We start from the raw sequence: 12,425 nt of genomic DNA, 5'->3' as shown, positions 1-12,425 counted from the left end.
AAGACATCGTGAACGCTTCCTGGCCATCCAGTGTAGATGTTGGGAAGGCAACGTTGGAGAAACGTGAACATTTTCTTTGTACTGTATAATCTGCAGATTCTGACAGAAATCTGCAGCTATCCTTTGAAGCACCGCTCCTCTAAAACAGCAATAAGGATCATTATTAGGTTATTTACATTATTATGTAAATAACAAAATAACTTAAAGCAAAAATTGGGAAACGTAAAGTCCGAAGTCTTTATATTAAGGCCATCAGTCAAACTTACTGTTTGCTCTGGGTCTAAACAGAGCGCGTTGTGTGTGACGTCTTCTTTTGCGCATGCGGCCGCTTTGAGCGTTCACACTAGAGCGCGTTTGCTGTCGCATTTTATTTGTAGTGTGAACGAGCAGACAAAAAAATTGGAATTGAGCATTAAGACCTGCAGAGTGAATGTAGCCTTAGTTTTGTCTCCACCGTGTCTGCTTCTGGGTCCACCTCATCATCGCACCCCGCCGTGACAGCAGCACTGAAGGTGATTCTAGAAAACATCTCCTGCACAGTTAAAAGCACTGCTGGACACCGAGCTAACAACTGTTACTGATGTATTAAGCAGATAACAGTAAAACGGTGGTTTTAATCTGCAGCCTTGTTCATTTGGTACAAATATCACAGGACTTGACATATGACAACCCGCCTGCCTTACATAGCCGGGAAGATTCCACTTCCTGTGAGCTGATCCTGATGTGCACAGCGCACAGAGCCAGTCAATTCTGCAGAAATCACCGGCTTGACAAAAGGGCAATAACGGGGCAGAGGGGGGGAGTCACCGGCCCAGTTGTTGGGGGGGCTTACGTGCAGGTGAGCCAGACTTTGACTGACATTCACCCAGTGCGCTGAGAAAGTTTAACCTTGGTGTGCTGGAGAAGCCGCTCTCACAGGGAGACAGTGAGGGATGAAGAGCGAATGTGAGAAAAACTGATTTCCTGCATAACAACCGATGTTTTTTTTCATAAGCAGCCTGTTTCCAGAGACGCTGGTTTGAACCCAAGGTCTTGCTCCATGTTTTATTAAACACTGCCTCATAAATAGAGATGAGCACAGACACCTGAGGAGTCGGGGCACTGCTTGCTCTTGATCGTCCAGCCCAACACGACCCAGAAGGTTCTGCATGCGCAGCACCGCGCACGCTTCTGCCTAGCTGCCCACTGTTTTGTTAGCATCGCGGCAGCTGATAAATGGCACCATATGGAGCAGGTTTGTAATTGGGAAGGTCAATGATGTTAAAAATGTATGTAATTGAGTTTGACTCGACGTGTTTGGCTATTTTTAACTCGGAGCTCAGGCCAGTTTTAATAACGCTGCTTAAACAACATTAGTGCAACTATTAGAAATATGGGGAGAGCTAATGAGGGGTTTAACAGATGGTTATAAAAGCAGTTCAATCATTTACCAAGAATAATACGCCTTCTCTACTCTGCTGATAAAGAATCTCTCTGTTATATCATGTGTGCAAAAGCGAAACAGTGGGAAATAAGCGCCTCATTATGCTTATCCTTAAATATAGACTGGACTTGATATTTCTTTAACTGGGGTTGTGTTTCCACTCTAAAGCCTCTTTGTATGAGGACAATCTCATAAAGTCTTTGATATATGGACACAATTTGCCTGAGAGATTTTTCTTTTCCAGGTCAGGAAAGATGGAAATGGCTTTTTCTTTCCACAGGAGTAAACATCTCAGTCAAACAGCATATTTATGGTTTTTGTTGCTGATAGAATTATTTTCCATCCCCTGTGTTCTCAGCTTGCACTGGGAATTGAATCATTGCCTTAGAAACATGATTCTGTGACTGTTTTTCCCCCATTCAATTTCAAGGACTTGGCAACCTTGTCCTATTCAAACGTGTGCATTATTACATTTTATTGTTGGCCATAAATGAATGGGGAGGTTGAGCACTCTAGAGGCAAGTGTAACACACATTAGGGCTTGTATAATATCGCATCTCAAGGTAAGAGTCAAACCATCTACAGTTCTGTGTTTCGACACCAAAACCGACACACTATTAGCAATCACAAAGCATCGGGAGGCAATCGAAAAGGCAACGGCGATGCAGCCACGTAGGTTTAGATCATTTTTCTCCTGAATAAGCTGGAAGCTTTCAGGGGAACTACTTTGAATTGTGGACTTTAAAAGCTTCTGACAAACGAAAAACATTTCCAGCTCGTACTCTGTGCTCTGACTCTAAAGGTTGCAAAGCTACACACTTACAATGATGTAAAAATTGGCTTTCACAGATCCCAACATTAATGACGTGCTGATCCTGTCCACCTCAGAGGCTGTGAATGCTAGCAGGAGATGACGCTGTGACAGAATGAGGATTTACCTGCTGGGACAATGAGGAGGATGTGGAGCTACTGTAAATGGGTCACAGTGACTGTAAAGGAGAATGAAGGGGGGGCGAACCCCAGAGGCTAGCCATACTGCTGACTCTCAGTTCACTATCACAGCTCTGTAAGTCTCACTGGCTGTGCTCCATTAATAACATTAGCGCCGGCTCGTTTCTCTACGTTCTAGATTTGTCTCATTTACAAAAATGTGTTACAGAAAATAAGGTAAGAGGGACATTACACAGCAGGAAAAACATGTCGACAAAAGAAATGTTTAGCACGTTTAGCACGTGCATAGCGACGCTAAATCGTGGAGTGTAAAGTCCATCAGAACTAGCTGTGGGCGGGGTGGGTGAGGTGACAGGCGCTAAGAGGAGGGGAGGTAGCGGGTGGGACGGCGTGTGCGTATGTGTGTCTAGGGAGTGATGCTGCCTGCTGACCTGGTCATCCATTAGACAGGGTCCATCCATCCAGCCCCCAGCACACACCGCCACCTCCTCCACCCCCCCACCCGAGGCCCATCATTGCGGCTTTCTGCCAGGCCTGGAATCTCCACATTAATTTCTCATCTGTGGCGCCCTAATGAGCTCCGCCTGCTCGTCCACCTCTGAGACCTCAGTGATTATCAGACAGGGGGGTGACCATTTGTCAATGGCAAGAGGTGGCATTTACACTGCTGACCTTGCTGCCAAGGAGAGCGGAATCAAAATTAGCGGAGCAAAGAACAGAAAAGCCATCAGAAGCTCTGGAGAGCAGCCGCCGCGCGCAAACACGATCCGCTCAAGGATGCTGTCCAAACCTCCGTCTGTCTTTTGTTGCTGCTCCTTTTGGTGAAAACTGCTAAACTTGTATTTGCACATTCACACAAACTTGATAACTGAAGTGTAAAAGCAGAATAATCCTATTGTGCTTTTGCGGCGGTGAGCGGAGGCCCTCGGTTTGCTGCAACACAGAGCGGTGGGCGGTGCGCACCCCTCGGTGGGAGCAGGGATTTGCCGGTTATTGGATGGAGGGGAGCGGTGTAGGTCTGTGACACCCGCTAACCTTGGCCAGTGCTGCTGGGACTTGGAGGGTATCCATCACCGTGGCAGCCCCGAGACCCAGAGCGGGGGGAAAAGCCACAGAAGTTGCCGGGGGAGGGAAAAAAGCTAGTAAAAATTTAATGCACTCCGCAGAGCAGTCATGTCATACTTGGTTATGGAAAATAATCCCAGATGCCTGCAGTGCTAAAATGGAGCTGTAATGTGCTCGCCTCCTAACCCGGCCTGACAGCCATGATGTACGACTACCATTACCGGAAAATATCACTTCAACTAACCCGTGATCCGGCTCCGCTAAGGGTCATATTATCCATGAGGAACAAATTACACTCCCCCAAAGTAAATACAAATTTCCTACACTGACTGGGTACAAAGCACAGAGCGGGGAGGGGGCAGGCGGGAATGTTACCTATGACAACGCTCTGCAGAGTGACAAGGATGATAAAGTACATGACAAATCACTGGCTGACAGGGTACTCTAGTGCAATCAGCCTCAGCCTCGGCCTAGCGAGCACCCACTCAAGCCTGTAAACACTACTCTCTTCCTTTGGAGGGGGCAAAACACATAATCTTTTAACGCTGACAAGTTGCTCTCTCCTTTTTATTACTCATCCTTCCCACTGCGGCGGAAGAGGAAGGGTTTGGGGTGAGGCTGCGTGGGGGGATGGAAGATATAAAACGGTTTTATGTACAGTGCTGCTGAGTGATTGAGAAACACGACTCTTCTGCTATAATTGCCCGAGGGCAAACACAGCAAAACAATAAAGGAGGAGAAACAGCAAATATATTACTGGTTCAGATCTTTATTTTATGTCAAGGACAAACAGGTTCCTGCTTGGATCCCTTGCCTCCAATAAGAGCAAAGCACAGCGAATTACAGCACTCTGCTGCGCGGCCGTTAATAAGACGCAGAACATTTTCAGAATGGCATTTACAGCTTGTGGCTACTGATAGAGCGAGTAAATAACACTTAGGAAGGTGTGGTCTATAAAAAAGGCCGGAGGCAAGAGGAATAAAAGCTGCGTGGTGATAAAGTTGTGCAGATTACAGTATAGACTCATTGTCTTCGCTGAGGGCCTAAGTGCATGATTGGGGAACAGGAGCACTTGAGCATTAGCGCACATCGGTGCGAAAATGTTTGACGGGCAGTTTCAAGGTGCCACTTAGGAAGAAGGAAAAAAATCACTTAAGCATTCGTGAGTCCAGACAGAGCCGGAGCCTCTCGACTATATTACAAAGATCCAAGACGAGGTGGAGAAATCTACCACTGCTAATTAAACGTTGAGGGAATGTTTCCGTTTGAAAATAAATGAGGCAGGCTGCACTTACACTGATAAAAAATCCACATTATTATTAATATATTTAAAGTGTGTGGACCTGTCAGAGGCTCCTAAAAGACTTCACTGCTTATGGACCTTTGGAGGATGAGCGATACCTGATGCTACAGAGCTCAGCGAAGTGGAAATGAGCTGTTCTGCACGAGTCCAGGCCCGTGTGACCGCCTGATCCTGTTTGGACACCTCGATTCTGCACCTTGGAGCAAAGGAGGAGCCGAGCCATGACAGACGGTAAACAAGATCATTATTCAGGAAGAACGGCTCACTTCCCCCCACGCATAGTTTCAGCCCCCCAAAAACTGTCCCCCATGAAGGGACAGTTTCATGCACACTGGCTGCTGGGAAAGAGATGCTAACAGTACGAATACAGGGCTAATAATACCAGTGTTGTGCGGCGAGTGACTGCTGATAGGCGTCCTCCTACCTGTCTCCCAGCATGCCATTAACATGTCACGCTGCAGAAGGCCCCGTCCTACGGGTCACTTTGTAATGAGCAAATGCTCTGACAGTTTCCAGCACACGCAGAAACACACTCGCACAGCGACACGGGATCGCGTGCACACGGAGAGCTGTCTCTTATCAGAGCCCGGCAGCTCCACGGCAGAGGCCTTCTACGCCAGGCAGAACATGATTTCTCCTGGGAACACTTTTTCCATTTCCTGCTTTTGAAGGGAAACGAAATAAGCCACGTTTGTCCTCATCTGAATACATTTGACCCATTAAAATGACTCTGCTCTGCCGCCACGCTCACAGAATGCAAATGACAGCAGCGGCACTGGGCGTAGCGTGCGAGGCTCCTGGCAGGAGCAGATAGTGGCAGGTGACGTGGACTAAGGAGGGCCGTTGAGTGGGAGCTCCAATTACTCCTTACGTTGAGGAAGAACGCGTGAGTCAGCCCTGTCATAGGGGTCCCCGTTTACTAATTCACTCCTCTGTTACTTTAACACACAATTAATCAATGACAGGAAGGTGTAGTCGGTGCTGTTCATCAGGAGCGTAACGTGAGCCAGGGTGAATTAATACAGTCACTGGGGGGATTACCGTGCTCTCGCTCTCTTCCTGAAACAAGAAGGAATTGCCACCGAGACAAGAGCAATTTAAATCGACAACACTGAGTAATGACTCAATTTGCTGCAGAGTCTAAACACTACAAGCAAATGGCATTACTAAATCATTAGAGCACATCTAGCTCTCTGGTTAGAATTCAGTGGCTAATATGGCTGCTTTTACAATCTAAAGTACGCTCAAACTGAGACCTGGATTTTAAAGTGCTTTACAACCAGAATAGCAACAAACGTTTAAACGCTTACAGGTGCTTTTATTTTACCCAACCGTGACCATCCTCATCATTGCATCACCACATGAAAGAAAAACAAGAACCCAGAAGACGAAACGCTGCACGGGCGATGCACGTTTACGCAACGATGTCCAGCGTCTCGTTTGAGGATTCGATCGTGGCTCCTCAGAGCGCTCCAAAAGTAATCGCCGTGACTCGAGCTCACCTCGGGGACATTTTAAAGACAGAGCGCGAGCCTCTCGTACCCGCCCCTTACACAGCTGAGAGGATGATGCATTTCCTCGGAGGTCCTTTACCTTCTAACCAACAAAAATGTCCTCCCGCTCAGTCACCTTTAGCTTTCGGACCTCACACAGAGAGCAGAAGCTCTACCACTGAATCAGATCTGAATCTCATTCCAACCACATACTCATAAACTCATATCATGTCTATGGTGTCTGGGTACAAAGTCACTTCAAGCATACAAACCTCTGGATGCCGTTCATTTGATTCCTCAGGTTCTGACACTGATGATGACTCCTTTTAGGCTTCTTCTTCTTCTTCTCTCTGGATGTTGAAAAGCTGCTTTTCAGCGTTTGTTTGCAAAATAGGTTAAGAAGCTCGCAGCACCTCTTTGGACGGGGCCAAGAACTCCACGTGTAACTGATCTGATGGACATCATTGACCTCAAAACAACGCCACTATATTCTTACTTACAGCCATAAACGGGCACATTAGCTTCTTTACTTGTGTAACCTTTAAACGTTTGCCAACATCTGTTATGATTTCTTTTCTTCTCTGAAATTACAGGATGCCCAGTACTTGCTCTAGGACACGAGAACACCAAAGCTTAATCACTTTTTCTCCCAGGAGAAAAAATGTATATGAAAAGTTGCTATTCCTGCATCTGGAGTCATTTAGCACTACAGTTTATAGTTTTTGCAACCTTGTAATTGTGTATTTTCCCAGTACAGTCAGTTTAATTTAACCCAAAAACCACTAAAGTAAAAAATAATTAAAGCAAATGAATACATTTAAGAAAAACTGAGGTTGTACACAACTCAGCATCATCAGCTTTTCCACCATGGCCCATGACTTATGTTCTATAACCTGTTGAAGTCCATGATATTCACATAACTCACATTATTTTGGCTTTTTCCCTGAAACACTTCCGGACTTTGTTAAATCTGTAGAGCCTGTTTGCTGCTAATCACTGCTGTGTGTTTCGTTGCTGCTGTAACAATGTAACTGCAACAAAAGTGCCAAAACTGACGCAATGAAGCTCCAACACAGGAAGACGCTATAGATCCTGGCAGGAGGTGGTTTTGCTGGGATTACAGAAACAGAACTACAGTGAAGACAAATGCAGGAGCAAAAAGAGCGCGTCACAGAAACAGACGGGCAGACACCAGCATATAGGTGGATGGATAGATACAGAAATAGACGCCGTGCTGCAGACACGCTCGTCTGTGCTTTAAGTAACAGAAAGCCTGGCTGCCGGAGCAGTCTCATTTAAATGTCATTGAAATCCTAAAAAGCCAGAACAGTTCAATTTAGATTTTGCACATCATTAAGTCATTCATAATTAATGCGCAACTAATTAAGGTTTTGTCATACTTATTAACAGGATGTTTAATTCTAATTACATTCAATTCTCAGTCTTAAAGTAACATTTGGATCTTTTTAAAACACTGATAAAAGACGCTCGAAGGGATTCAAGCACATTCAGCCCAATGTGAAAGTCTTACCTTGTCGTCCTGGTCACTCTCAGTGTCGCACTGCGAGAGAAGGAAAGAGAAAGCTCAAATTAGGAATAAGATGTCCAGTTTGTGGGGTTTTAAACAGTTTGCATTCAATCCCAGTGCGTGTGGTCACCATAATCTCATTCATCTTATCAACTTTTTAATGACAAATTTATCACATAACTTGTATTCTGGACCTGGATATCATCAGATCAGTTCATTAGCTGATCCAAGCAGCAGAATGTGAAATAAAGTGAATTTCTCATGAGCGCCCGTGCCCTTGTTAACACTGGGCACCATGTAAAATTCAGACAGTGCTGGAATCTCCGAACTCTAATCGCCACTGGAATTCTAATAGCATGATGTTGTTGCTGCTTCAGGCTGGGGATGGCAGATTGACACGAGGAGGAAGGGAACTTGGTAATGGTGGGAGGAAAAAGGGGGCTAGATTTCAATTTTTTGTTCCAATTTCAATTTCAAGGTCCACTTAATTCTTTATCAACTAATTAGCGTGATGCTGGGTGAATGGCGGCCCTCGTAGTTGTGCATATGGCTGAGGTGCAGGGAAGCACTGGAGTCAGTAATGAAAAAGGCACTGGGGGGGAATACGGGCAGGGGCTGGTACAGCGTGTGGGCAGGAGCGCGAGGAGGGGTTGGTGGGTGACGATTAAAGTATGGCAGGAGTGAAGGGGGGGGATGATTGACGGCCCACGGAGTGAGCGACAGAAGGCCGTGTCATTTCTTCCTTCCATCTCGTGCTCTTATTTTTTTTTTTTGCTGATCTGGGCCCTGCAGAGCTCAAAGGTAGCTGGCTGGGTTTGTGGCTGATCTGCTTCTCGGGCTGGATGGTAAAAAGGGGGCTTGCGAGCTCAGCAGGAGCATAGCATCCAATTTACAGGCCTGTCCCGCACAGCCCAAGGGGCTGCCTGCGGCACACTGCCATGATGGTCAGCTCCAGCAGCTCATAAATTATGCAGAGGCAATAAACGCACTGGGCAAACACTCCTCAGACGTTCCCTGCTCCATTTCGCTCTCACTCCTTCTCCGCCATACATTCCAACCCCGTTTTAAGACAGCGCGCAGGAGCCCTGATAACAAATAAAGATAACGACAGACGACGGTAGATCACGATCACGCGCGGGTGTCTGTGTAATATTAAAAGCTCCAAACTGCGTGCATTTATGCATCTCTTCCAGCTCCTGAGTAAATAGGCGTGTCTGCCTGCATCGCTCTCTCGTGGCCTCCCACACAGACTAACGCCGCAGACGAGATCAACGGCGTTCAGGCTTTTGAGAATGTAGCAACAGCGACGCGACCGAGCACTCATTAGCCGCTTCTCTGTGCACGACGCAAGCAAGCGAGGGGTTCAAATAATTGACATAATTTCAGTTTTCTGCATTGTGTTGTGATCCACGAAAAAAAGGAGTCTAGCCTTTCTTCCCCGTGTTCCCTTTTTGTTCTTATTTTGCTCTCCCTGCTTCCCCCGCTCCTCGGCTGTGCAGCCAATTGCTTTGATTGCCAAGATAGAAGCCGGCTGGAATGACTTGCCCTTGCTTGTGAAGCAAATGGAACATGCTAATGGAACTCATCGTATTACCCGATGCAAAAGTGCCATAGCTCATTACTTTAAGATAAAGGGATATCATTGTAGACGGCAAGCAGAATTGACTTTCTGTGCTGCGACTTGATGATGATTTAATCAACTGCTCTCTTTCACTTCTCATCCCCGAGCCTGTCGCTTTCGCAGGTGCCGCTAAACGAAGCACTCACACGGCTAGTGGGGGAGAGAAAAGAAAAGAAATTGCTGTCATTACTTTCCCCCCCTTGGAATAGAGGTATGCAAATTTCCCAAAGCGACAAAGGGTGGGGGGTGGAAAACTTAATAAAATGGAAATGCCTTTATAATGAGCAAAGTAAAAAAGCCTAAGATCAGGCCTGACAGCCGAGAGCAGGCGATCTGAACGTCCACGACGCCAAAGCTCCCGTGAACTCTGTGTTCGAGCTCGGGCAGGAAGTAGTAAATAATAATATCTCGAGAAGGATAAAAAACAGGTTTGAGGCAGAGCTGTCACTCACTGAGAAGTGATCATAGTGAACGAATGTTTCGCTTCATGCACAACCCGAGGTGGGGAAAAGTCTGAGTACCTGATCAGGAGCCGAGGTCTGCACTTCACAGCTGGAAGTGTCAGGAAACATCGGTACACCTCATCATTAAGACTGAGCATTGTTTTTACAGGTCAGCACGAGCTACAGCTCTGTGTGATACAACAGCTGCTGACATGCGAGCATGAAAAAAACAAAAACCCGCAGCTATGATTAACCACGTCAAAAACACTTTAGAGCAATCCTGGGACGCCGCGGCGACTGAAAAGACATGTGTCAGGCGTTTAAAACGAATCTATTGTACCGAACAGAGAAAAAACAACAAAAGTGGTGCCACTGAGATCACTGACAGGCCGAGGTAGAAAGTCTTATTTAAAGCAACAGTAATGTACAGTAAGGAAACCATTAGTCCTGGGAGAGGGCTGGCAAAGGAAAGTGATAGTCTACCAGGCCCGGTGCCATTTACACAGGACCTGCATTATACTGTACAGCTAGACCCCAGTGTTTAGTTTAAGTAACACAGGAATGTCAAACATTAGCTTCAGCTCTAAGAGCTGTTGATGTTGGCCTGTATCCGGACCACTTCTGATTGCCGCTCTGCTCTCACCCGGGCCTCTCTCTTGGCTGAGTGCTCTTACAAATTTCCCTACACTCTGTCCAAGCATTGAGCCTTTTGTTTATATTGGTCTGAAAGTAGAAGTAAATTATTCTTGTCCTAAATCCTCTCCAGCTGAGAGCAATACTGGCCCAGTAGAAGGGGAACAGAAGGAGCCACGGGCCGAATGCTAAACGACGCAGCCGTGCTATCGTCTGTAACAGCAGGGCACGGCAACGTCTCCTGCCAGAGCTACCCACAGCGAAAAAGTCTGCAGAGGTAACCACATCACACATGTTTGCGTGCAAAGCAAGTATGCCATGATCTCTTTTCCAGCATAACCTTCTGGATATCCACTGGTCCACAAATACTAACAGATGTTGGCGCAATCAAGAAAAAAATAACATGACAACAATAAAGGTCCAGCAGAGTGTGTTTAGCATGTTCTTGTAATTCCTGATTGGCTGTCTATGTTGCTGCAAGTTGAACAGCGCTCTCTGCGTGAAGTTAGCCTCGGGTTATGCTTGAAAAACTGCCATCAGTATTAACCTCTGCCCGTGCCCTTGGAATTAATTATCATTGATATGGTCTTCATTAAAGCACACTAGTGCACAGAGGAAGGTGCCTGTTTATCAAACCGACACTGGATGTCCTGCAGCAGCGCTGAAGGGGTTAAAGCCCAGGGAGGACGCCAACCTGCCTGCAAGCCTGGGAGCTGGAAAGACAGCGTGAAGGATGGCAGCCATTGCCAGGGTCAGCTCTGACACTGCCAATGTGATGTGCTGTCGTCGAGGGCTCCTCAATCCCTCCTCCTAGCGGCTCCTTCCTGATATAGCTGCATGTCCTGATGGTTTTGTGATGCAAACAGTCACATGGCAAAATGGTTTTCTCCCTTCCCGGTGCATCCTCCTCCATCTGCTGCTGGGGCCTGGATGCCTCAGACCGCCTGCCTGTCACAGCGTGCGTGGAAATTAGCTGGGGAGGAGGTGCTCGCTTGTGCTAATTACATTTTAATCATTGGAAATGTGTTGGCAAATCAAGCCTTGATTGCCATCTTGGAGCCCAGTGCTCTTCTCTGCAGGTCGGGGATGGGGGTGGGATGACTTCTGGGGCTAGAATGCGTCTGAGCCCAGACTCGGCAAGCTGGACACCTCATCCTCCACCGCAGCTTGATATGGCGGCGTGCCTGGCCTACTGCTGGGTAGGGGCTGTGCCACATTATTCACTGGGAATAGAGAAAGACCGGGATGGTAAAATGCGGATCTGTGCCATGCATATTCTCCAATCCCCCACTCACACCTCCCATATTTATCTCTCTTTCTCTTACTCCCTTTCGCTTTTGCACCCACACATTACTAAGTCTGCCAGTCCCGCCACTGTGAATTGAGGAACAACAAACAGAGATGAGCTAGAGGCGACTGATGAGCTCAGGTTTTGCTACACAGCAGCTACTTTGGCAAACAAAACTAGAAAATGAGACTTAAAAAAAAGGCAAAAAACAAACTGACGTAGTTACATTTTCAGCTTTTAAATAAACACAAAATGATCAAGGTTGACAAGAACACTTTGCTCACAGAAAGCTGATTCAGTTTTGATGAACATCTGTGAAAAGCCACCTTTCCTCCGTGATATCCAATGTTACACAACAGACTGACTCACAGTAATGAGCCCCGAAAGGACGCAACATATACGCATCCGGACCCGCATCGTGCTCAAGGGACTTCACACCCACGTGAACCTCAGATAAACTCTGGGATTACTTTACTTTAGCCGCCCGACACACATTAGTTATTACAGGTTGCCTATAAAGGACACCTATAAGTTCAGGGAGTGGAAGAAAGATTAACAAAACTCGCCTCGCTGGGACGGCTCATTTAAAGAAGCCGCGTTCTGTGGCGACGAAATTGTTTCTGCAGCATCTGCTTGATGCCGAACTGCAACATGAACGTACGACGGGAAAGGAAAGT

General features: G+C 46.7%; 1 protein-coding gene across 11 annotated transcripts in view; it reads right to left on the bottom strand.

The window, feature by feature from the left end:
* The window catches only part of auts2a (activator of transcription and developmental regulator AUTS2 a), a 355,571-nt gene that overhangs the window by 107,624 nt on the left and 235,522 nt on the right, over positions 1-12,425 (bottom strand). For all 11 annotated transcript variants that reach the window (XM_086307757.1, XM_086307760.1, XM_086307759.1 and 8 more), the window contains one exon: positions 7,767-7,796. In XM_086307757.1, the coding sequence (XP_086163883.1) occupies positions 7,767-7,796 (30 nt within the window). The remainder of the gene's footprint in view (positions 1-7,766; positions 7,797-12,425) is intronic.

This window comes from Aulonocara sp. 'chitande type north' Nkhata Bay, linkage group LG10 (assembly GCF_057382095.1).
Source record: "Aulonocara sp. 'chitande type north' Nkhata Bay isolate Kocher_YH1m ecotype deep benthic linkage group LG10, A_spYH_male_GT1.1, whole genome shotgun sequence".
Taxonomy (NCBI): Eukaryota; Metazoa; Chordata; class Actinopteri; order Cichliformes; family Cichlidae; genus Aulonocara; species Aulonocara sp. 'chitande type north' Nkhata Bay.
This window is presented reverse-complemented; position numbering and strand designations above follow the sequence as displayed.